At 43.7% G+C, this 24,573-nt stretch overlaps 1 protein-coding gene across 12 annotated transcripts in view; it reads right to left on the reverse strand.

The window, feature by feature from the left end:
- LOC127452923 (protein mono-ADP-ribosyltransferase PARP14-like) overlaps positions 1-24,573 on the reverse strand; it is a 51,301-nt gene that overhangs the window by 26,157 nt on the left and 571 nt on the right. For 8 of the 12 annotated variants that reach the window (XR_007899334.1, XR_007899333.1, XM_051718860.1 and 5 more), the window contains exons 2-9: positions 24,328-24,564; positions 21,878-22,099; positions 21,647-21,704; positions 21,264-21,407; positions 21,110-21,169; positions 10,573-10,749; positions 8,447-8,629; positions 7,897-8,330 (exon numbers count right to left, since the gene is read on the reverse strand). Coding sequence is in view for 9 of the 12 variants with exons in the window: in XM_051718860.1 (XP_051574820.1) it covers positions 7,897-8,330; positions 8,447-8,629; positions 10,573-10,749; positions 21,110-21,169; positions 21,264-21,407; positions 21,647-21,704; positions 21,878-22,099; positions 24,328-24,564 (1,515 nt within the window). In the remaining 3 variants the exon portion in view is untranslated. The remainder of the gene's footprint in view (positions 1-7,896; positions 8,331-8,446; positions 8,630-10,572; positions 10,750-21,109; positions 21,170-21,263; positions 21,408-21,646; positions 21,705-21,877; positions 22,100-24,327; positions 24,565-24,573) is intronic. The other 4 variants (XR_007899338.1, XM_051718866.1, XM_051718875.1 and 1 more) reach the window with 2 other exon arrangements.

Here is a 24,573-nt window from a genome sequence, read left to right on the forward strand (position 1 = left end):
CACTTGGACTTTACGCAATATAATTATATTCTCATCTCAAACATAAATGTATTAAGTTGATTTTAAGTGTTCTGGTTTAATATGTCAGAAGACATATCCCGTAGCCGTGGAAAAGATGTGGGGCAAATTATTGATTATTAATTAGAACAATTTATTGTTTGCAGGCGCATCAAGCAAAGAAAACAACTAAGGAGATTGCTGAAATCACTGGAATTGGGTTAAGAACTGTCCAATGCATTATTAAAACCTGGAAGGATAGTGGTGAACCGTCAGCTTCGTGGAAGAAATGTGGTCGGAAAAAACTCATGAATGATCGTGATCGGAGATTACTAAAATGTTTGGTGAAGTCACATCGTAAAAAATCGACAGTAGAACTCACGGCTATTTTTAATAGTGTAAGCAAGAGCATTTCCACATGCACAATGTGACCTGAACTTACAGGATTGGGACTAAACAGCTGTGTGGCCACAAGAAAGCCACTTGTTAAGTGAGGCTAATCAGAAAAAAAATACTTCAATTTGCTAGGGAGCATAAAGATCAGACAGTGGGAAAAGGTCATGTGGTCTGATGAGTCCAGATTTACCCTTTTCTAAAGGGATGTGCACGTCAGGGTAAGAAGGGAAGCACATTAAGCGATGCACCCGTCATGCATAGTGCTCACCGTACAAGGCAGTGTTACGATCTTGGGTTGCTTCAATTGGTCAGGTTTAGGCTCAGCAACGTTATGCGTTATGTTTTTTGTTGTACACAAGCAGAATTTGTCCGTTTAATTTACTTATAATAATACACTGCCTGGCCCAAAAAAAAAAAAAAAAACAGTTGCCTATGCTAATATTCACAGTGTAGATTGAAAAAGTATGTGAACCCCTTTGCTTATGATGTCAACAAAAGCTAATTAGAGTCAGGAGTTGGCAAATCTGGCATCCAATTAATGAAATGAGATTGGAGGTGTGGGTTAGAGCTACTTTGACTTACAAAAAAGCACCCAAACATTTTGAGTTTGCTATTCACAAGAAGCATCTGCTGACGTGGACCATGCCTCGTAAAAAAGAGATTTCAGAAGACCTACGATCAAGAATTGTTGCTTTTCTGGAAAGTGTGACAAAGTTATCTCAACGTGCTTAGATTTTCATCTGTCCATAGTTAGACAAACTGTCTATAAATGGAGACGATTTACTACTGTGGCTACTCTCCCTAGAAGTGTCCTTCCTGCCAAGATGACTCAATGGGCTCATCACAGAATGCTAAATGAGGTAAAAAAGAACCCTAGAGTGACAGCTAAAGACTTGAAGGAATCATTGGAACTGGCTACCATCTGTGTTAATGAGTCTACTATACAGAAAACATTAAACAGGCATGGTGTCCATGGCAAGACACTACTAAGGAAGCTGCTGCTTTCCAACGAAAACATTGCTGCATGCCTGAAGTTTGCCTAAGACCACCTTGACACTCCACATTGCTACTGGGAAAAGGTTTTGTGGACTGATGAAACTAAGGTTGAATTGTTTGGGAAGAAAACACAGCACTACATATGGCATAAAATGGGCACTGCATAGCAAAATGAAAACATCATCCCAACGGTGAAGTACAATGGAGGAAACATCATAATATGGGGCTGCTTTACTGCTTCGGGGCCTGGATAGCTTGCCATCAGAGGGAAAAATTAATTCCCAAGTTTATCAAGATATCCTGCAGTATAATCAGGGTGGCTGTGCATCAGCTGAAGCTCAGTAGAAGTTGGGTGATGCAGCAGGACAATGACCATAAACATCTAAGTAAATCCACTACAGAATGGCTTCAAAAAAAGAAAATCGGGGGGTCTGCGCACTTTGCTAAATTTTTTATTATTTTCATGTTATAATCTGATGAAATTTGATACACCCAGTTACACATTTGCTCTTTGAGGCAAAACATGGCAAAGAAGTCAAAATCCTCGAGCTCTGGAGACATTAAAAGACACTTACGTGTTCAGGATGAAATCCCCGACAGGCCTACAGACCAGGGACTCGATTTGGATGGCGCGGCGGGAGAGAAGATCCAGCGTCAGTTGTCCAACATGTCGGTGATGCTGACGAAGGTTCTTGTTGACTTGGAGGATCTCGCTGTATGTCGATCGATTACGGCGATTGAAATAAAATTCTCTGAGTTAGTTACAAGAGTGACTGATGTTGAGAGATGAATCGATTGTCTGGAGTCTTCATAGAGGGAATTAACCGCAAATCTGCTCACGACCAAAGTTGATTTGGAACATCTCCTTGAAAAGCTTGAAGATCTTGAGAATAGAAGCCGCAGGAATAATGTTCGAATTGTTGGAATTCCTGAGCATGAGGAGGGCAGAGATATGGTGAAATTCCTAGACAAGCTTTTCCAGAGTCTGCTCGACATAACAGGCCATAAACTGGAAATCGAGCAAGCTCACAGAGTCCCAGCTCACAGATTTGCTGAGGGAGAAAGGCTCCAATCAATCCTGGCAAAATTTCTGAGATCATCCAATAAAGATCTTGTGTTGCGCCAGGCAAGGAGCAAAGGGAAGCTTTTTTGGAAGAATCACAATATTTTCTTGTTCCCGGATTTTGCGAGTTCGATGAGAGAAATGCGATCAGTTCAAGGAATGTAAGAAACTCTTACATCGGCAAAAGATCACTTTTGCTCTGATGTTTTTTGGCCAAATTGAGAATAGAAACGAAAGACGGTCGCAATGTATGTACATGTCCCAATCAGGCAATGTCTTTTATAGAATCAATGGGTGAGTAAACCATTGGGTGTTTCTCATGTGAGTGGGTCGACTCGCTGTACTTACTCTGGCTTTTGAGGAAGCTGGGCATCATTTTGGTTTCTTTTTGCGTTGGCTCTGCCGAGCAGCTGGAGTTTGTTTTGTGAATAACACTTTTCCTTAAAGAAACTTTTGCTTTGACGGAAGATTACATTTGCATAGAAGTTCCCGGCCAGTCTGAGAGTGGACACTACGGATGACCGCAAAATATCTACATGCTCACACAAAGGATGTCTTTTATAAAGTTGACGGATTGAGTAAGTGATGGTATATACTTTTATGTGGCCTCCGAGTGAATTGACTCGACCATCTGGGTAACCGGGATGCCGGTTTTGTTTCTTTTTGTATTGGTTCCGCCTAGCGGCTGGAGCTTGTAACACTTCTTTGGAACAGCTGTGGATTAATCTGTTCGTTCTTCGTGCTTATTCCTCCTGCTGGCTGGAGTTTGTTTTGTTGAGTATTTTTACGGGATATTGGAATGATTATGTCATCCGCTGAACTCATAACAGCCGGCTCACTGAACATTTGTTTGTCTGTCTGAGGAATCTGTATGGTTTTATATCAGCTGGAATTTGTTTTGTGGAGGATCACACCTTTGAGACAGTTCTGTGAATCAATCTACACGTTCTTTGTGTTCATTCTTCCTATTGGCTGGGGTTTATTTTACAAAGTATTCTCTGTTATGTAATTTTGCCTCACAAATTTGTGAGGCAAAATTGAGCAATCCGATGGCAAAGTTGTCGTGGGGGCTCGTGGGCGTTCATGGACCTTTTGAGTTTAGAGGGATTGTCGCCGGTTTGCGCTTTCATGCGTGGTGTTAGTGCTCACATTTTTCTTTTTTCTGTTTGTTTTGTTCGGGGGGAAGTTCGGGGTTTGATTGTTTCACTAATGGGGAATGTGGTCTGTATAATTTTGTTTTTGACACACAATTTATTTTTTCTATTATATCAAAATGTCAAATGTTAATATGAGTGGATTTTCTCTCTCCACATGGAATGTAAATGGGTTGGGGCACCCCATAAAAAGAAGGAAGGTTATTACTTTTCTTAAACGTAAGAAATATGATATAGTGTTTCTTCAAGAAAACAAAAAATTTGGGAAGATATGGGGTGGACATATTTTCTTTAGTGCTGGCTCAAGTAAGAGCAAGGGAGTCATTATATTGATTAATAAACATCTACAATTCAAATGTCTCAAACAGACTAAAGATAAATTAGGGAGAGTCATTATTGTTTTATCTGAAATTCAGGGGCAAAGGTGATGATCAGGGCTTTTTTATAGATCTTGAAGAGATGCTACAAACCGCTGGCACCCCTCATGATATAATATTGGGAGGAGACTTTTGATGGACTCAGTCCTTGATCATAGTGAAGCAAAAGTGTGTAAGCCCCCTAGAGCAACATTGACACTTCACAGGATGTGTAAAAATCTTGGTCTTACAGATTTATTTGGAGACTTTTGAACCCATCTGGTAGGGACTATACATTTTTTTCATCAGTCCATAAGATTTATTCTAGAATAGTTTTTTTTTTTTTTTATATCCAAATCCCTCATTTCATCATTGTTGATTACTCAATTGGAAATATCTTAGTCTCGGATCACGCCCTGCTGAGTTTAGAGGTGTTGCCATATACAGAGGAAAATAAATCATATAGTTGGCACCTTAATGTGTCCCTTTTGCAAAATCCTGATTTCCAACAAATGTTAAAGACTGAAATCAATGTTTATATGGAGACCAACTGGTCCTCAGTATCCTCTGTAGGCGTGGCTTGGGAGGCACTTAAGGCAGTTCTTAGGGGCCGGATCATACAGTATGCCTCATTCATCAAAAAATCCAAGGCACGAGAACTCTTGGAGTTGGAAGGAAATATTAAAAGTCAGAGGCAGAGCTGAAGCGCCATATGTCATCTGATGGCCTCAGAGAATTGACTTGATTGAAATACATATATAATACTATTTTGTCGCGGAAAGTGGAGTTTTGGTTATTCAGGGCAAGACATTCATACTTTGAGTCGTGGGACAAAGCAGGGAAGCTTTTGGCTAGATATATAAAGCAGAGAGAGTCTCTTTCTACCATTCCCTCAGTGAAATTTGCTGGTGGTGAAATTTTTACCTTGACCATTGATATTAATAATGCCTTTAAAGAGTTCTATCTTGATCTTTATAGTTCCACATCTTCGTCTACTGATGAAGATATTAGAAACTTTGTGGAACCATTAGATCTTCCTAAACTGATGACTGAGCAAAAAAACTCTCTTGATTCTGAGATAACCTTGGAGGAGCTTGATGAGGTAATTAAGTCCCTACCTACTGGCAAGGCTCCGGGGCCAGATGGTTTTGCCGCAGAATTTTTAAGATCCTATGCTACAGAACTGGCTCCACTTTTGTTAGAAGCTTATACTGAATTATTAAAGAATGGAAAGCTTCCTCCAACCATGACACAAGCCCGGATCAGTCTGATTCTTAAAAAGGACAAAGATCCAAGCAAGTGTAAAAGTTACCGTCCAATCTCCCTGATCCAACTAGATGTAAAAATTTTGTCAAAAATTTTGGCTAACCAATTAAGTATGGTTATGACATCTCTTATACATATAGATCAGGTGGGGTTTATTCGGGGCCACAGCTCTTCTGATAACATCAGGCGTCTCATCAATATTATGTGGTCAGTAGCGAATGATCAGTCTCCGGTCGCTGCCATCTCACTTGATGCCGAAAAGGCGTTTGATATGGTAGAATGGGATTATCTTTTTAAGATTTTGGAAATGTATGGGTTCGGGAGTACATTTATTGGTTGGAATAAGTTACTTTACAGACACCCTGTATCAGCGGTACAAACAAATGGATTAATTTCAGATTATTTTACTCTGAATAGGGGCACTCGGCAGGGTTGCCCTCTTTCCCCATTATTGTTCTGTCTTGCCCTGGAACCATAAGAAAGGAGGATGATTTTCCAGGGGTGGTTGCGGGAGGTGTGGTGCATAAGCTTCTGCTTTACGCAGATTATATTTTATTATTCGTCTCCGACCCCACTAGATCTATGCCTTGCCTCCACAGAATTATTCATTCCTTTTCCAAGTTCTCAGGATACAAAGTCAATTTGTCTAAATCTGAAGCTTTGGCTTTGACAGCGTACTGTCCAGTAACGGCCTTCCAGCCGGGCACCTTCCAGTGGCCCAAACAGGGCATTAAGTATTTGGAAATTTTATTCCCAGCAAATCTGTATGATTTAGTCAGAGTTAATTTTGATCCCCTAATAAAAAGGTTTTCAAATGATGTGGACAGGTGGGCTTGGGAAGGTTAAAATTAATTGTATTCCAAAATTCAACTACCTGTTGCAATCTCTCCCTATAGATGTCCCCCCCTCTTATTTCAAGCAATTTGATAGCATAGCAAAGTCCTTCATTTGGAATGGTAAGCGTGCCAGGTTAAATTTCAATAAGTTACATAGGCCAATTGACAAAGGTGGGTTAGGCCTACACAAGATTTTGTTTTATTATTATGCATTCGGTCTCAGACATTTGGCTCATTGGTCGCTTCCACCTGAGAGAGCCCCTCCCTGGTTTTGTATTGAAAAGGAAGCTCTTGCCCCTATCTCGCCTCTGCAAAGCCTTTTGATCAAATTAATCAGAGAAGTTAACACCCCATTATTTTGCATTTACACTCGATATGGACAAAAGTGTCCAGAGTGTTAAATTCGGATATTTATTTAAACATAGCCTCGAGCATATGGCAGAACCCTAAACTACGCATTAATAAGTCCCCTTTCTGTTGGTCAGACTGGACTGTGAGGTGGGTTAATACACTCGGTGACCTATATGAGTGTGGAGTATTGAGACCTTTTGAAAATTTGGTTAAAAATTTTGGGATTCCCACATCTCAATTTTATAAGTATTTACAGCTGCGCCACCTACTCTGCACGGTTTTTGGGAGTTGCACGCACCCCCCTAGTGCGGCAGATACTCTGGGAGTGGTGATTACAGCTTTTGGAAAAGGTCACAAGGCATCAGTGTATTACATATATATATATATATATATATATATATATATATATATATATATATTATATGGAATCAATAAAAACTTTTAATAACAAAAAAAGAAAATCCACTTTTTGGAGTGGCCCAGTCAGAACCCAGACCTTAACCCAATAGAGATTCTGTGGAATGACCTCACGAGAGCCATTCACACCAAACATCCTAAGAATATGGCTGAGCTGAAGCAGTTCTGTAAGGAAGAATGGTCCAAAATTCCTTCTGAACGTTGTGCAGGTCTAATCCGCTGCTACCGGAAATGCTTGGTTGAAGTTATTGCTGCCAAAGGAGGATCGACCAGTTATTAAAGCCAAGGGTTAACTTACTTTTTCTACAGCATTGTGAATGCTTAATGGGATGTGTTCAATAAAGACATATAAGATTATAATTGTTTGTGTGTTGTTAGCTTAAACACATTGTGTTTGTCTATATTTCTGACATTGATGAAGATGAGATCGCATTTTATGAGAAAACCAGCTAATTCCAAAGGGTTCATATACTTTTTCTTGCCACTGCATATTGGACCCAACCAAAAATTTCCAACCCAAGAAAACATTGGTATATATTTTCACATGGGAAGAGATTAGCAATAAGAGGGAATGTGTTATAAGTGCATTCGTTAATCAGATTATTGTTGGAAAGTAATAACCAGGCCAATACACAATCTGCAGATGTAGAAACCTTCACAGAATTAAATATTCCCTGCCCCTTGTGTGTTTGCCACTAGTAAACAATTCCTCAGAATTTCACAGAACTGCACATATTCGAATTAATATTCATGAGTTTCGCCACTTAGTGACATAACAACACCCACTCTCAAACTGTCCCCACCACTTTTTTTTTTTTTTTTTTTTTAAACAAAGTGACGCCCATGATCCCAACTCTATAGACTAAATCTATCTTATGTTTCGAAATCATGACGATTTCAGTTTAGACCTCATTTTATTGTCAGACTTAGTTAATCGAAAGTTAACTTTATAAAAATCCCTTCTGTTTCAAAACAAACAAACTATAAGTAAATAAATAAATAAGATTAACATACTGCAAAACACTACATTAAACCATATAATGTGATTCCATTATATTTCACACCTGCCTGCGAAGTGCACCTTGTACCAGTCTAACCACTTCATTCACTCCATCCTTCAGCCCTGTCATTACCCAGGAATCTGCGTTGCTCTGTCGCATCTGCAGGTGCAATGAATTTAGTTTCGAGCGCAGCTGATCCACCTCATCATCAGTGAGACATCCAATGTCCTCAGAGGAGAAAGAGTGTGTAGAACACTGGTTGTCATATGCCCGACGAATTTCTTGGCAGGCATCAAACACATTGTCATAGGTAAATCCAATGACAAGGAATGCAGCTGTGGGCTGAGTTACAGGCAAAGACGCCACAAGAGAACTAAGGTCAAAACTTGAAGATGGTAAAGACCGTGATCGACGCACTCTTCTTGATACACTGCCCCCTGTAGTGGTTGCACTGCGTCCTCTGGTGGTTGAATGGGTAGGTACAAGATGTGCAGGAGCTGAAAAATATGCAAGTGCCATGTTGACAATGACTGTCTTGTGAAATAAGATAAACAATGAATCAGACAAATCTAATAAATGTTACTGCCTCTTCAATGCACGCATTTGTCCTCACCTGTCAGCTGTTTATTAACGCTTAAGATTTGCTGTGCCATAGCTTTAAACTTAAGAAAAACGTTGATCTTCAGTAGAATGATGCGAACAGTTTTGAGATACATAGGGTTAGCTCCTTGAACAGCATCTTTTACTCCCTGTAGAATGGACTTGGCCACCACACTTGGATCCATACCTCCTTTTCCTGCACAGCCCAAAAGTTAAAATTTATATGGGAGTAGGCAACAGGCCATTTTCAGTGCCAAAATATCTGTTCCATTTACCTGCACTTCTAATCAGATAAACTGAAATATATATATATATATATATATATATATATATACACACACGCACACACACATTAAATAAAATACATTTTTGTAGTTAAAAAATAAATAAATGTAATATTACACACACTCTCTACCGGTCAAAAAATTTAGAACACTTCCATTTTTCCAGTTTTTATTGAAATGTACGCAGTTTAATGTCTCAGTGTACTCTGAAATTAAAGCACAGAACAAATAAACAATTGGAGATAAAAAATAAATCATGGAATTGTTTTGTTTAACAAAATGTAATCAATTTTTGACTCAAAGTAGCCACCTTTTGCAGATATTACAACCGAACGCAAGCTGTTGACTAGCTCTGTTGTGGCTTTGGGTCTGCCAGACCTCTTCCTGTCAGAGTTTCCTCCAGTTTCCAAGTGCCTTTTGATGGTGTAGGAAACTGTACTCACTGACACCTTGACTTTCTTTGCAATTTCTCTAAAGGAAAGACCTACACTTTTAAGGGTTATAATGGTCTGTCTGTCTTCCTTTGTTAATTGCCTTTTTCTTGCCATTATGAGAGCAATATACTACTTCCTGCAGTACAGTACTGTCCAAATAATGCTTAAGAGGGTGTAGTAACACAGTCTGTTCCAACACTGCTTTTATACAGACAGAGGGTTTGTAAGTAATCAAAAAAAGTTGGGACACCTGTAGGAATTGTTAGCGTCAACTTTCAAGGCTTAATTTACTTCCATTGCTGGAACAGCTGTAAGTTGTTAACCCATTACACGTTCCCTGAAAAAGGCCCTGAAAATGTACATTATTTTTCAGTTTTTGGTAACCTAATTTTTTATTTTTTTTTAACCTCTGGCAGTTTAACGCTTACCTTTGTACCATTTCAGGTTATTCACTGGACTTGAACTGCTTAAATTTCAATAAAAACTGGAAAAATGGGGGTGTTCTAAAACTTTTGACCGGTAGTGTGTGTGTGTGTATATATATATATAATATATATATATTTTAGAAATAATAATATAAATAATATATCCAAAATGCACAATCTTTGAATGTCAAAGAACTTGGTAAATTTGACACTCAATGAGTCCACCATTTTTTTTTTTTTAACTCTCATAGACCCAGCGTAGTAGAAATGTTCAATTAAACAATACCTATTTATTTTTTATTAAAAACAGCAAATATCTACACATAACAGTAGCTGACACTCTGAACTGTAGCACAACAAATGTTTTGGTGGGAAAGAAATTGCATATTGAATGTCACAGCTTGGCACCTCAAAGAAAAATTTGCAAGATTTTTATAATCAGTGGCTACACAAAAACACGTTCAAGGAGGATAAAAAGAAAATACATTATCAATCTCTATGCAGGGGTCTCTGATGGTTAATTGATATTGAGTGTAAATTGCTTAAATATATCCCCAAAAATGTATAACTGAGAAAAGTTCATTAATGAATTAAAAATAAAATAAAATCTCAACCACAGTAGTACACACTGTGTCTGCAATCTGTTACTGAGCAATAGAAGATATCTCTAGTATATATCACTTGTTCCCCTCATGTACAGCTTGATGATAACTATTTTTCAAGTGTTAGACTCAAAAACATATTTTAGCCTAATTTTTATGATTTACACATTTCAATTTCATAACAAAATTCCATCAAATTGAATTGTGTAACCTTTAACTAAATTAAATTAATAAAACATGAATACATTTAAGATTTATTAATTTAATTTAAAGTTTACGCAATTCAATCTGATGGAATTTTTTTTATGAAACTGAAATACGTAAATCTTTAAAATAGGCAAAGTATTTTTTTTCTCTTTAAGTAAGTACAAAGTAAAAATTAAGCTCTACTGACCAGCACAGATAGCAGGAATGGCCACTGACTTATAGTGTCCGGACTCACAGTAAATCACTATTTCTTTTGCCAAGGACTTGATGACACTCGAGTCCCTCTGTCCACACACATGTATGATCAGCTTACAGGGGAAGCCTCCTGGCTGGGTTGTAAAGATCTTTCCACGCTGTACCTGAGCTGAAGATCATATAAATAAAAGGGATAGTGTTAGTACATGGCATATTGCAAACTGTATCATTGCTCACTACCCTCGATGGTGGGGCGGCCAAGGGGAATTCGGTGATCCCCCAGGTGGATAAGGTGCTTGTGGTGCACCTATGCCCACAGTGCGCCGCCACCTGGCGCGGGCGTCCGAAGCTCCCATCCAGGGCCTGTAGGTTTACGTCGTCCCTGACGGCCAAGGCCTACGGTGCCGCTGGACAAGCCACCTCCACCCTGCACGCCATGGCTCTCCTACCTTCCCAGGTTGGCCTGTTCGGCGACACCGTCGAGGACTTTGCCCAGCAGTTCTCGGTGGTGAAGCAGCAGACGGAAGCTATCCAACACATCCTGCCCCGGCGCGGCTCAAGATTCCGCACCCCATCTGCTCATCGCCAAGGGCGTCCTCCTGCGGTGACTGCACCGGCTCCGCCGCAGCCCGCCCCCACGGCCCGGCCCCGGCGTGGAGCCCACGGCAGGAAGAAGATGCCCCCGTCTCATGGCCGGCTGCCAAGAACCCGAGAAAGGCTTCGAAGCGCCCCTGAGATGGGCGACCCAGGGGCGAGGAAACCCGCTGCTCTGGAGCTGGTAAGCAGACCACTCCATCCCCCAGTGGAGGGCTGGGAGGAGAATCTTTTGTTACCTTTTCATTTAATTTCGCCGCATGCTCAAGTGGCTGCAGTACCCAAGAGTTCAGCAAAAGAGCAGTTTCCTTGTCCCTGGGTCACATACCTGGTGTGCACGGCCATCATCATGACCACCGTCCACCATTCCATTTCGGCAGGTTTGGCACTCCAGCGTCGGTCTCCCCGCCCCTGTGTGCCCAGCTGTGGCACAAATCTGCCCCCGATGTGAGGGTCTCCACGGGTCACGAGGACAAGCCTCTTCCTCCCCCATCCCAGGCTGTTCCGGGGGTGGTCACAAGGAGCCAGGTAAGTGCTTCGATGTCCCTGAACTCAGCACGGCCACGGCATGACGTGGCACCTCAGGCTCTGTCCTGCTGTGAGGCCCCACCCGCCGACGAGATTGTCCCCTTGGTCCCCCTTGCCCGGAGCTTGGACGTGTGACTTGCGCTTTCCAACCTGTCATGATGTCTGGTCCGGACCGTCCGACTCAGCTACGCGATTCAGTTCGCCAGGTGTCCGCCCAGGTTCCGTGTTGGGTGCCTGGAGTTCGGTCCGGGCTACTCTCACTTGATCCTGAGACCCCCACCGGGCTATGTGCCCAAGGTTCCCACGATCCCATTTAGGGATCAGGTGGTGAACTTGCAAGCGCTGCCCCAGGAGGAGGCAGACCCCGCCCTGACGTTGCTGTGTCCGGTGCGTGATTTACGCATCTATTTGGATCACACGCAGAGCTTTAGTGTCTCTGAGCAGCTCTTTGTCTGCTCTGGTGGACAGCGGAAAGGAAGCGCTGTCTCCAAGCAGAGGATCGCCCACTGGGTCATTGATGCCATAGCAATGGCATATCACGCTCAGGACGTGCCGCCCCTGCAGAGCTATGAGCCCATTCTGTCAGGAGTGTGGCGGCCTCCTGGGTCTTGACCAGTGGCGCCTCTCTAATAGATATTTGCAGAGCAGCAGGCTGGGCAACACCCAACACCTTTGTGAGGTTCTACAATCTCCGGTTTGAGCCGGTTTCGTCCCGTGTAGTGGCAGGCACAAGCAGGTAAGTCCAGGACAGCTGGCCAGGTGTATCACTTGCGCATAGCGCCTTTCACCTCCCCTGAGCTGAAGACGTGCGCTGTTGACTCCCAGTAGTGTTCATAAAATGTGTTCCCTGGATGACTTCCTCCGAGCCCTGTGGCAGACGAGTTCGTGGAGAAACTCGCTGCCAGCTCAGTACATGTGCTAACTAAGCCCTGTTCTGGGGTAGGTGCTCCGCATGTGTTGGTTCCCCATAGGTGACCCCATGCGACGTATATCTTCAGCTAAATCGTTTTCCTATTGGTAAACTGCGTCTTCCGTCACCATGTTTGTAGAAAACTCCTCCACCGTTGGGTAGGACATACCATGGGACATCTCCGCATGACATACTTCTGAAAAGGCTCGGTTAACAAATTTCACTCTTTTTTTTGGGGAGAGAAAAAAAGAGGATACGAGGCCCCTGAAGGGCCTTCGATGCTCATAACAGCGTTGGGGGAGGTTACACGTTGGCCTGGTGCGCTGGCTACGAGGCACACAGTGGTCTGCCCATCTCGCACTGCCAGTTCACGTAACACAGTTCAGCTAGTTGTGGTGTATCGTATAGGGATCTCTAGTGTCACTACATCAACACAACGTCGAGTGAGTGACAGATAGGGAACATCCTGGTTACTTTCGTAACCTCCGTTCCCTGATGGAGGGAACGAGATGTTGTGACACTCCTGCCACAACGCTGGACTACCAGCTGAAATGGCCGGGACCTTGTCTCGGCTCCTCAGCACAAAACCTGAATGAGTGGTTGCATACCAGCTCCTTTTATACCCATATGTTCGGGGGAGTGGTATGCGAATACCACTCGGAAATTCCTTGGCCTCCGAAGAGGGTTCCGAAGAGTTTCGGGCTCCGAAGAGTGACCCCTAGTGTAACTACATCGACACAACATCTCGTTCCCTCCATCAGGGAATGGAGGATACAAAAGTAACCAGGACGTTCAGCGTTGTGGCAAGAGGGACACAACGTCTCATTCCCTCGATCAGGGAACGCAGGTTACGAAAGTAACCATGACGTTCCCTATCTGTCACTCACTCGACGTTGTGTCGATGTAGTGACACTAGGGGTCCCTGTAAAAATGCCACAATTAGCTGAACTGTGTTACGTGAACTGGCAGTGCGAGACGGGCAGACCGCCATGTGCCTCATAGCCAGTGCACCAGGCCATCACGTAACCTCCCTCAAAGCTCTTATGAGCATCAAACGGTCCTTCAGGAACAAGTCGACTGCCCAACAATAGGGACAGGCTAGCCCAGCCAAGGCCTGTTTTCCTCTCTTTTCTCCCCAAAAAGAGTGGAATTTGTTAACTGTTTGGGAGCCGTAAGTGTCTACTTTGGGGTGTCCCTCCCAAGGGGAAGACACCGTGGAGACCACACCCCGCCCAAAAGGGGGGGGGGTATTTTGAGTGGAATACGTCAAATGGTCTTACCGAGTCTTGTTGGAAGTATGTCATGTGGTGAGGTCCCATGGTAGGTCCTACCTGAAGGGGGAGAAGTTTCTACAAAGCATGGCGACTGGGGGCAGAGGGGCCTCTGCACAAGGAAGACACAGTTTACCAACAGGAAAACGATTTTGCGGAAGATATCACATGGGGTCGCCTTCGGGGAACCAGCACATGTGGAGCACCTACCTCTGTACAGGGTCTCTTTAGCACACGTACTGGGCCGGCAGTGAGTTTCTCTGCAAACTCAACTGCCAGAGGGCTAAAGAGGAAAGTCATCCAGGGATCACAGTCTGTGAACATGACTGGGAGTTAAGAGCGCACGTCTTCTCCTCAAGGGAGGGGAAAGGCGCTATGCGCATGCGGTACACCCGGCCAGCTGTCCCGGAACTTACCTGCTCATGCCTTCCAATACACGGGATGAGACCGGCTCAACTCGGATATTGTAGAACCTTGCAAAGGTGTTGGGTGTTGCCCAGCCCGATGCTCTGAAAATGTCCATTAGAGAGGTGCCACTGGTCAAGTCCCAGGAGGCCGCCACACTCCTGGTAGAATGGGCTCGTAGCTCTGCAGGGGCGGCACGTCCTGAGCGTGATATGCCATTGCTATGGCGTCAATGACCCAGTGGGTGATCCTCAAGCTTCCCCAAGTACTTACCATCTACTGCATTGTGATGAGCCGAAATAGCGGTTACATACACCTTCAAGGTGGAGGGGGACAGCCGCACCTCCAGCCTCTCCTGCAGGAAGGAATGCACCAATCCGACTGCGCATCTCTGGGGGTCTTCGCGTTGGGAAGAACACCACTTAGCGAACAGACGCCACTTCAAGGCATACAGGCACCTTGTAGAGGGATCCCTAGCCTGAGTGATCGTGTCTACCACCGCGGGTGGTAGGCCACTTAGGTCTTCTGCGTCCTGACCAAGGGCCAGACCTGAAGATTCCAGAGGTTATTGTCGCGGGTGCCAGATGGTGCCCCGTCCCTGAGAAAGAAGGTCCTTCCTCGGGGGAATTCGCTGGGGGGGGGGGGGGGCTGTCGTGAGGAGTGTGAGATCCGAGAACCATGTCTGGGTGGGCCAGTAGGGTGCTACTAGGACGATCTGCTCCTTGTCCTCTGTGCAAGAAGGCTCACTGGGGGAAATGCATATTTGCGTAGTCCAGGGGGCCAGCTGTGTGCCAGCACATCTATACTGAGGGGTGCCTCAGTTAGGGCATACCAAAGCGGGCAGTGGGAGGATTCCCGGGAAGAAAACAGGTCTACCTGTACTCGACCGAATCGACTCCAAATCAGCTGGACCACCTGAGGGTGGAGTCTCCACTGTCCCCTGAAGGTAACCTGACGTGACAGCGCATCTGCTGCGGTGTTGAGGTTGCCCGGGATGTGAGTGGCTCGTAGCGACTTGAGGCGCTGCTGACTCCAGAGGAGGAGACAGCGGGTGAGTTGTGACATGCGATGGGAGCGTAGACCACCTTGATGGTTGATGTACACGTGCTTGCCCTGGATCAACGGCCGGAACCTCCACAGGATGAGCAGTACTGCCAACAACTCTAAGCAGTTGATGTGCCAACACAGCCGCGGGATTTTCCCAGTTGACCCGAAGCCCCAGTTGGCTGAGGTACCAGAGCACGAGCTCCCTGTGTGTGCACAGCAACTCTCGAGAGTTATCTAGGATTAGCCAGTCGTCGAGATAGTTGAGGATGCGGACGCCCACTTCCCTTAGCGGGGCAAGGGCTGCCTCTGCGACCTTCGTGAAGATGCAAGGGGACAAGGACAGGCCGAAGGGGAGGACCTTGTACTGGTACGCCTGGCCTTCAAAGGCAAACCACAGGAAGGGTCTGTGTCAAGGTAAGGCTGAGACGTGGAAGTACGTGTCCTTCAGATCTACCGCTGCGAACCAATCTTGATGCCGGACGCTTGCTAGAATGCATTTTTGCATCAGCATCTTGAACGGGAGTCTGTGCAAAGCCCGGTGCAGTACTCGCAGGTCCAGGATTGGTCGCAACCCACCACCATTATGGGTTGTAGAACCCTTTCTTCATCTCAGCTGGAGGGACAGGCTCTATCACGCCATTGCGCAGAAGGGTAGCGATCTCCGCATGCAAGGTAGCTGCATTCTCGCTCTTCACCGAGATGAAGCGGACGCCACTGAACCTGGGCGGGAGCCTTGCGAACTGAATCATGTAGCTGAGTCGGATGGTCCGGGTCAGCCATCGCGACGGGTTGGAAAGCGCGAACCATGCGCCCAAACTCCGGGCGAGGGGGACCAAGGGAATGATCATGTCGGACGTACTGGCGGGTGGGGCCTCGCGGCAGGGCGGAGCTGAGGTGCCACATCGAGGGGACTCAAGCCCCGTGGCCGTGCTGAGTCCAGGGACATCGAAGCACTAACCTGGCTCCTGCCGGTCACCATAAGATTGGCTGAGGAGGGGGGAGGAATCATCTCGTCCCTGTAGTCCATCGGAACCAATCCCATGTGGGCGTGTTTGTGCCACAGCTGGGCGCACAGGGGCAGGAGGTCCGCCGCTGGAGCACCATACCTGCAAAAATGGGACAGTGGACGGTAGTCATGACAATGGCCGTGCGCACCGGACATGTGACCCAGGAAATGAGAAAACCACTCTTTTGTTGAACATTTGGGTACTGCAGCCTCTTGGGCATGTGGCAAAAAATGAAACAAAGGATTTTCCTCCTCGCCCCTGGGTCGCCTGTTTCAGGGGTGCTTCGAACCCTTCCTCGGGTTCTTAGTGGCTGGCCGTGAGACGGGCTCCACGCCGGGGCCGGGCCACGGGGGTGGGCTGCAGCGGAGCCGGTGTTGTCGCCAAGGGCTTTCTCCTGCAGCAATGAGCAGACAGGGTGCGGGGTCTTAAGCTGCGTCGGGGCAGGATGTGTTATATGGTCTCCATCTGCTTCTTCACCGCCGAGTACTGCTGGGCAAAGTCCTCGACGGTGTCACCGAACAGGTCAACCTGGGAGATGGGGGCGTCAAGGAACCGTGCCTTGTCAGCCTCTCGCATCTCAACCAAGTTGAGCCAAAGGTGGCACTCCTGGATCACCAGGGTGGACATGGCCTGCCTGAGAGACCGTGCCTTGACTTTCGTCACACGGAGAGCGAGGTCGGTCGCCGAGCGCAGTTCCTGCATCAATCCCGGGTCAGAACTACCCTCGTGCAGTTCTTTTAGTGCCTTGGCTTGGTGTACTTGCAGGAGAGCCATGGCATGCAGGGCGGAGGCGGCTTGACCAGTGGCACCATAGGCCCTAGTTGTCAGGGATGACATAAACCTACAGGCCCTGGACGGGAGTTTCGGGCACCCGCACCAGGTGGCAGCGCTCTGTGGACACAAGTGCACCGTGAGCGTCTTATCCACCAGGGGGATCACCGAATACCCCCTGGCCGCTCCACCATCGAGGGTAGTGAGAGCGGGGGAACTGAAAGACCGGGACCGGGCAGTAAAAGGTGCCTCCCACGATCTTGTCAGCTCCTCATGCACTTCCGGAAAGAAAGGAACAGGGGCGGGGCATGGGCGGTGCCCCGAGCCCAGGAACTAATCATCGAGCCGCGAGGGTTCAGGGGAGAGTGGAGGGTTCCACTGTAGCCCGATGCTCGTGGCTGCCCGGGAAAGCATGTCCATTATTTTCGCGTCTGCCTGGGACTGGGCGACCATTCCCGAAGGAGGAAGCCCAGTCAAAGCCTCTGTGTCCGACTGGACGAGCCCGCTCTCCGATGCTGCGCTCGATAACTCATCGTCTTCCCGGGCTCCGAACAAGAGGTCGAACTCACCCTGAGATGCGACGGTGGTCTTGTCCGAGTGCCCGACCGGGGCAAGCGAGCGTGCTGGGGAATGGGAGGTCCGTGGGGGAATATCCGGCGGAGGTGGTCCCATTGATGTCCCCAAATTGCCCCCAGTGCTACAGCCTCATACCCATAGGTAGAAGGACCGAGGTGGGGAGCCGCTGGGGTGGCTTGCTTTCTTATGAACGCAAGCCACGACCGCAACGTTGCCATGGTCATGTTCTCGCAATGAGGACAAGACCCATCCATGAACGATGTCTCCACGTGGGCAGCACCCAGACACGCAAGACAGTGATTGTGGCCGTCAGAAGCAGAGAGATAACGACCACAACCAGGAATAACACACAAATGGAAAGGCATTTTTAAAAAGACGTTTCGTGTGTGCTGCTCTTTTAGAATGAAGATATACTCTTTTTTTTTTTTTTTTTTTTTTTTTGAATATACTCTTTTGTTATTCTCTGCACTCCACAGGTGCAGAGGGGGAGAAGCCACTGAAATGCAGCATAAAATCTAGCAGCTGAGATGAATGAACTCGCGGATGAATTCAACTTCAATGAATAGAACCGCTCAGCTCCGAAAAGAAAATCTGAATGAGTGGTTGCATACCAGCTCCTTTTATACCTGTATGTCCGGGGGAGTGGCATGCAAATTCCACTCGCCAATTCCCATTGGCCTATTTTTGAAAAAGAATAGGTGTTTGGGGCTCCCAAGAGTGACCCCTAGTATCACTACATCGACGTAACATCGAGTGAGTGACAGATAGGGAAGATTTGTTCCCTCGCACTAAGTTTTGCGTTTCTTCGCAATAAGTTTTGCGGGCCTCCGTAATAAGCTTTGCGTTCCCTCACAATAAGTTTTGCGTTTCATTGAAATAGTTTGCGTTCCCTCACAATAAGTTTGGCGTTTCTTCGCAATATGTTTTGCGGGCCTCCATAATAAGCTTTGCATTCCCTCGCAATAAGTTTTGCATTCCCTCGCAATAAGTTTTGCGTTTCATTGAAATAGTTTGCGTTCCCTTATAATAAGTTTTGCGTTTCCTTGCAATAAATTTTGCATTTCATTGAAATAGTTTGCATTCCCTAGCAATAAGTTTTGCGTTCCCTTGCAATAAATGTTTTGTTCCCTCGCAATACGTTTTGCTTTCCTTCACAATAAATATTGCGGGCCCTCCCAATAAGTTTTGCATTCCCTCGCAATAGTTTGCATTCCCTCACAATAAGTTTTGTGTTCCTTCCCAATAGGTTTTGCATTCCCTTGCAATAGTTTGCATTCCCACACAACAAGTGTTGCGTTTCATTACAATAGTTTGCATTCCCTCACAATAAGTTTTGCATTCTCTCGCAATAATTTTTGCATTTCCTCGCAATAATTTTTGCATTTCCTCGCAATAGTTTGCATTCCCTCACAGTAAGTTTTGCATTCCATCACTATATTTTTCGGGCCATCGCAGTAAGTTTGGTGTTCCATTGCAGTAGTTTGCATTTCCTCAGAATAAATTTTGCGTTTCTTCAAAATAAGTTTTGCGCTCCCTCGCAGTAATTTGTATTGCCTCGCAATAAGTTTTGCGTTTCTTCGCAAGAAGTTTACGGGCCTCCGTAATAAGTTTTGCGTTTCCTCGCAATAAGATTTGCGGGCCTTCATAATGCGTTTTGCGTTCCCTCACAATAAGTTTTGCATTTCATTGAAATGGTTTGCGTTCCCTCACAATAAGTTTTGTGTTTCTTTGCAATAAGTTTTGCGTTTCATTGAAATAGTTTGCATTCCCCAGCAATAAGTTTTGTGTTCCCTTGCAATAAATGTTTTGTTCCCTCGCAATACGTTTTGCGTTCCTTCGCAATAAGTATTGTGGGCCCTCCCCATTTTATTTTGCATTCCCTCGCAATAGTTTGCATGCCCTCACAATAAGTTTTGCGTTTCCTCGCAATAACAATTTCGAGCCTTCGTAATACGTTTTGCGTTCCCTCGCAATAAGATTTGCGGGCCTCGTAATAAGTTTTGCATTCCCTCTCAATACATTTTGTGTTCCTTTGCAATAACTTTTGTGGGCCCTCACAATAAGTTTTGTGGGCCCTTGCAATACGTTTTGCATTACATCACAATAGTTTGCGTTTCCTTGCAATAATTTTTGCGTTTCATTGAAATAGATTGCATTCCCTAGCAATAAGTTTTGCGTTCCCTTGCAGTAAATGTTTTGTTCCATCGCAATGAGTTTTGCGTTCCTTCTCAATAAGTATTGCGGGCCCTCCCAATAAGTTTTGCATTTCCTCGCAAGAGTTTGCATTCCCTCACTATAAGTTTTGCGTTTCCTCACAATAAAATTTTTGGGCCTTCGTTTCTGTTCTGTTTCAGTATCTGTTGGTATTTAATAGAGTCTGTGATGCCATGTATCTGAACAAGATGTCCAGGACCTCTGGCAGAAAAACAGCCCCACTTCATTAAATTGAGTATACTAAACTTAAATTTCAGTTAATACAGTAACTTTTACTTACAAATCTGATGTACATTTAATACAATTTTAACTTCACATGACATATCAAAGGCTTCCATAGGGAAGCTTATTGCATGCTATGCAGTCTATTGGACTACATCACTTTGCATTACGGGCGAAAGAATCATCTTACAGGGCTGCGCACGCAGACCTCGACACGTGCAAAACACAGGTGATGGTAACAATGAAAAGGTAATTTTTTTAAAATCAAGAAAAGGTCATTTTGAGTAGAAAATGAACTTCAGACATCACAAAACAATAAGTTACAAAATGTATCAGCAAAATCAATAATAAGTCAAATTTACTTATTTTATTTACCTGTGAAATTTACTCAAATTAGCTAATAAATATGACACGGTTTTCTACTTTAGGACTGATACATGATGACACATTGTAAAGATAACAAACAATCATGAATAATATTTACTTACATGTTTGAATTTAAGTACAAATATAGAATTTACTCACTATTTTCAAGTTCACTCTTAAACTTACTTATTCAAAATAGAAAGTACTTAATCTTTTCTGCTTTATTCACCACAAAATAAAAAATAAAGAATTCAGTGCGCTCTCAATAGTAATAATATATATGCTAAATCTAAAGCTCAGAGTCCTGCATGTACAATATAAGTGAACTTGTTACAAATGTATTTACGTATTTTGGTTTCCTTTCAATTTTAAACAAATTTAATGGTGTGTCCCTTTACAAAATAAAAACACAAAGTATCTGTAGATATAAAGATTGGAAAAGTTATTTATAAGGCATGTTGGGTATATTAAAGGATTTGTGATAATACCTTCAATACACAGAATCATGTTCAAACATTTTGTAACTTTCTTTGGAACACAGTTGACATGAGTCTATTCATATTTGGATTTAATTCCTAGGTTAATTCTATAAAATAATTGGTGGTTTATTTTGCTTACCTCCTGTCAGATTAGCCTGGACTTGTGATCCTGCTTTAGTGAGGATGTCCTTACACACTCCTGTGAAATGAGAGAAAGAGAAATCGTTTTCATGGTCTAAATAGTGTATCATACCTGAAATATTAAGAATTTCTTGGTTAAGACATTTGTTCACCTGTTTGGAAGTCTGTAAAATCAGTAGTGTTGACAATGGCATCAGTAGTCTCATTGGTAATGTCACCAAACACTAGATGGAGCTGAATCCCATCTACTGCCAATATGACCTCATCAAGGTCAGTTGTCAGTGAGTGGAAAAGAGCTGTGGTGGCCAGTGAAAGACAAGCAAATGTAAGAAATCCTTTCCAGGGCTGCATTTATGTAATATTCACAAACATAGTTATAGGGTTTTAACAAAACAGACATCATCCTTTCAAAGATATATTGTAAAACAATAAAATAATTTGATGTTCAAAATATTATTTTATTTGTGCTTGATAAATTTGATCTTGATATTAATGATAAGATAATACTTCTTAATTTTTAATCGGACACTCTTGCCTTGCCCTGTGTTGTCCACCATTTTTGCACTTAGATTGCCACAGACTGTCTGGAACATCTGCAAAATATTTTCAAAATATTGTAAACATCATTGCATAGAATGTAGAAAACATAATAAGTATGAGTGTGCATACAGTATATGAAGGATTTGTTATCTTTAGTTGCTTAACAGACAAATAGCCAAAATAAATCACATGTTCAGTTAAAGAGAGTTATATTTAGGTTGTTTACCTCTTCAGAATGAGCATAATTAGGCATTATGGTGATGCAAATGGTGTGGAGGGAACCAGTGTATCCAGATAAAAAAATTTCAATCTCATCAGTGAGAATTTTAATGGCATCTTTGACAGGTACTGACAGCGCTAAACCAGGTCCAATTATTGGCAATGCAACAGAACCCCAGGAGTGCTGCTCACATAGTGCCAGAACTCGGCCAAGTCCAGAGTGTAATGCCTATGACAAGTTCATGACATAAAAAGTACATGATTAATTCAACTGCCAAAGTACTAAAACTTTCTCTGCTGAAAAGACCAGCTTAATCAGCATGCAATTCCCATGATGGTCTAGGTTGGTTTATGCTGGTTAGTGCTGGTTTGGTGCAGGCTGACCAGCATAGCCATGCTTTTCACCAGCTAAACCTTTCTGATGAAGCTAGCTGAGCTAGTTTAAAAGCCTGATGGGGACACCAGCACACCAGCATCCCATGCTGGGGAACCAGAACCCAAACACAACATAAGCTGGTGACCAGCAATGCTGGTCCTTTCAGCAGAGTTACTCTTTATTTACATTTTTTTTTGGCACATTTGGTCCATTTAATATTTTTCTAAAACTCTGTATTATCACAACATACACTTAATTATTTCTTAATACCATACTATATGCTCTGTTTTAAGACCGCTATACATCTGTAGGCTTGGCTATGAAGTTTTGGTATTTTTATGCAAGTATGCGCTAATTCTAGGAGTAAGTGGTTGGGCAGAATTGTACACGCAAAGCGCATGTGTCATAAATAAAGAGAGCTCATAAGTGATTGGTAGCTAGAGAACAATACAAATATAGACAATTTATGCTTCTAAATTATAGAAAATGTAAGTATAAGGATGTTGGCTTGACTAAGCCAACATACAGTACTGTTATTATACAGACATGGTTTAGTTTTTTTTTTTAAATCCCTTAACCAAGACCAAATTATCAAGTGTAACTCCTCCTAGAGCATTCAAGCTACATCCACCAAACTCGGCACAGTCATTCAGACTGTTCTGACTTAGTGTGCTGTATCTTTTCTAACTGATCAGATTTTGTTTTCCCATAGTGGACAATCAAAAATCCTAAAAATCCCATAGACTTTCATGGGAGGAATGTTCAAATGGGCCAAAACTCTAGGTGCATCCTAAACCACACAATTCTGCACTATTCTATGTCATTTTGAAGTGTAAGTAGTGCAAGTAGTATATTAACACTGAAAATTAAAAATAAAGTGTACTTTAAGTACCCGGATGATGCACTTTTCAAACCTCAAAATGGAGTGTGGAATGTTAGACACTTCATGCACTCAATGCACATGGCTTGTATCAGCTAGTATGTAGCAGCTAGAGAAACTTCAGTGGATACAGTACTTTACAAAATGTGAGTTGAACTGAGGTTGGCTAATTCAGTAAAGCTAGCGGCAACACATCACGTGCGCTTGAAATGTCACTTCCGTCAGCTGTTAAATGGCGAATGATTCCATGTAGTAAAAAAACGTTAAGTGTTCCATTTGGGACAATACTACACTTTGAAAATTCATACACTACATGGATGAGTGCATAATATGTTTTGTAAGTGCATAGTGTATAGTGTGTCATTTGGGACACAGCTTCTGACACGGAATGTTCATGATTTCAAACTCAAATTGTCAAGCCTTTTTTTCTTTCTTGCTCCATCCATCCATCCATCCATCCATCCAAAGCCTATCAACAAGCTAACACAGCCTAGCAACTAGCCAGAAGACCCTAGCAATGCTCCACAACCACCCAGAAGACCCTAACAATGACCTAGCAACCATTCAGTTGACTTTAGCAACCGCTTACAGTAGTAATGCACTTTCTGCCTTTCTAAGCTTTTTCTGTCTATGTGGTTGTCTTTATTGAGTTTCTGACTTTCTGTCCATCTGTTCCTCTGTCTGACTTTTTGTCTGTCTGTTTGCCTGTCTGACTGCAAGGCCTGTATAACCTTTAAACTATTTTAAACTTCAGACAAGGCTTTGTGAAGCAAACAACAAAGTTTTCTTGACAAACTTTACCTACCTGGTTAATCACATTGATCTACTGACATACAACACCATGGCTAGCATTAATTGTTATTGTCAGGGACATTACCAACATGCCAATGCACAGACTGAGTTCAGACTTTGTGCTGAGAGTAGACATGGTTTTCAGACATCTTCAGTGCAATGACTTATTTCTCACAAAAACAGCAAATTAGACTTTGTGGCAATTCATTTACATGGACCTCACATATATTTTTGCAAATAACCCCAATGTTTGTGTGCATACACCCACAGACAGCATTAACACTCCCATGATGCCCAGTTACACATTGCCCAGGCACAAAAAATTGCACTTAGATCAAAGGATCTGGATAAGATGTAGCGCAATGTTGTGTGTAACACAGGCATGAAAATAGAACCCTATGTCTCTTACTTGTCCACTGTTGTCCTTTTTTCCACCTTTGGGCACACATTCCATAAAGAAAATCTTGGAGCATCCCAGCGTTGGTGTCCCATTAACCTCCAGCACATCTCCAGGCGTAAGTGTACGCTGTCCCTTGGCACTGTTGAAATGACTCTGAAGCTGTTGTCCTGCTTTTTGCAATAGGCACAATCCAACCATGGTTGAGGTTAAGTTCATTTTTATCATTGGAGCAACAAACACATCAGCCTGTATTAA

The sequence above is a fragment of the Myxocyprinus asiaticus genome, chromosome 2 (genome assembly GCF_019703515.2).
Source record: "Myxocyprinus asiaticus isolate MX2 ecotype Aquarium Trade chromosome 2, UBuf_Myxa_2, whole genome shotgun sequence".
Lineage (NCBI taxonomy): Eukaryota > Metazoa > Chordata > Actinopteri > Cypriniformes > Catostomidae > Myxocyprinus > Myxocyprinus asiaticus.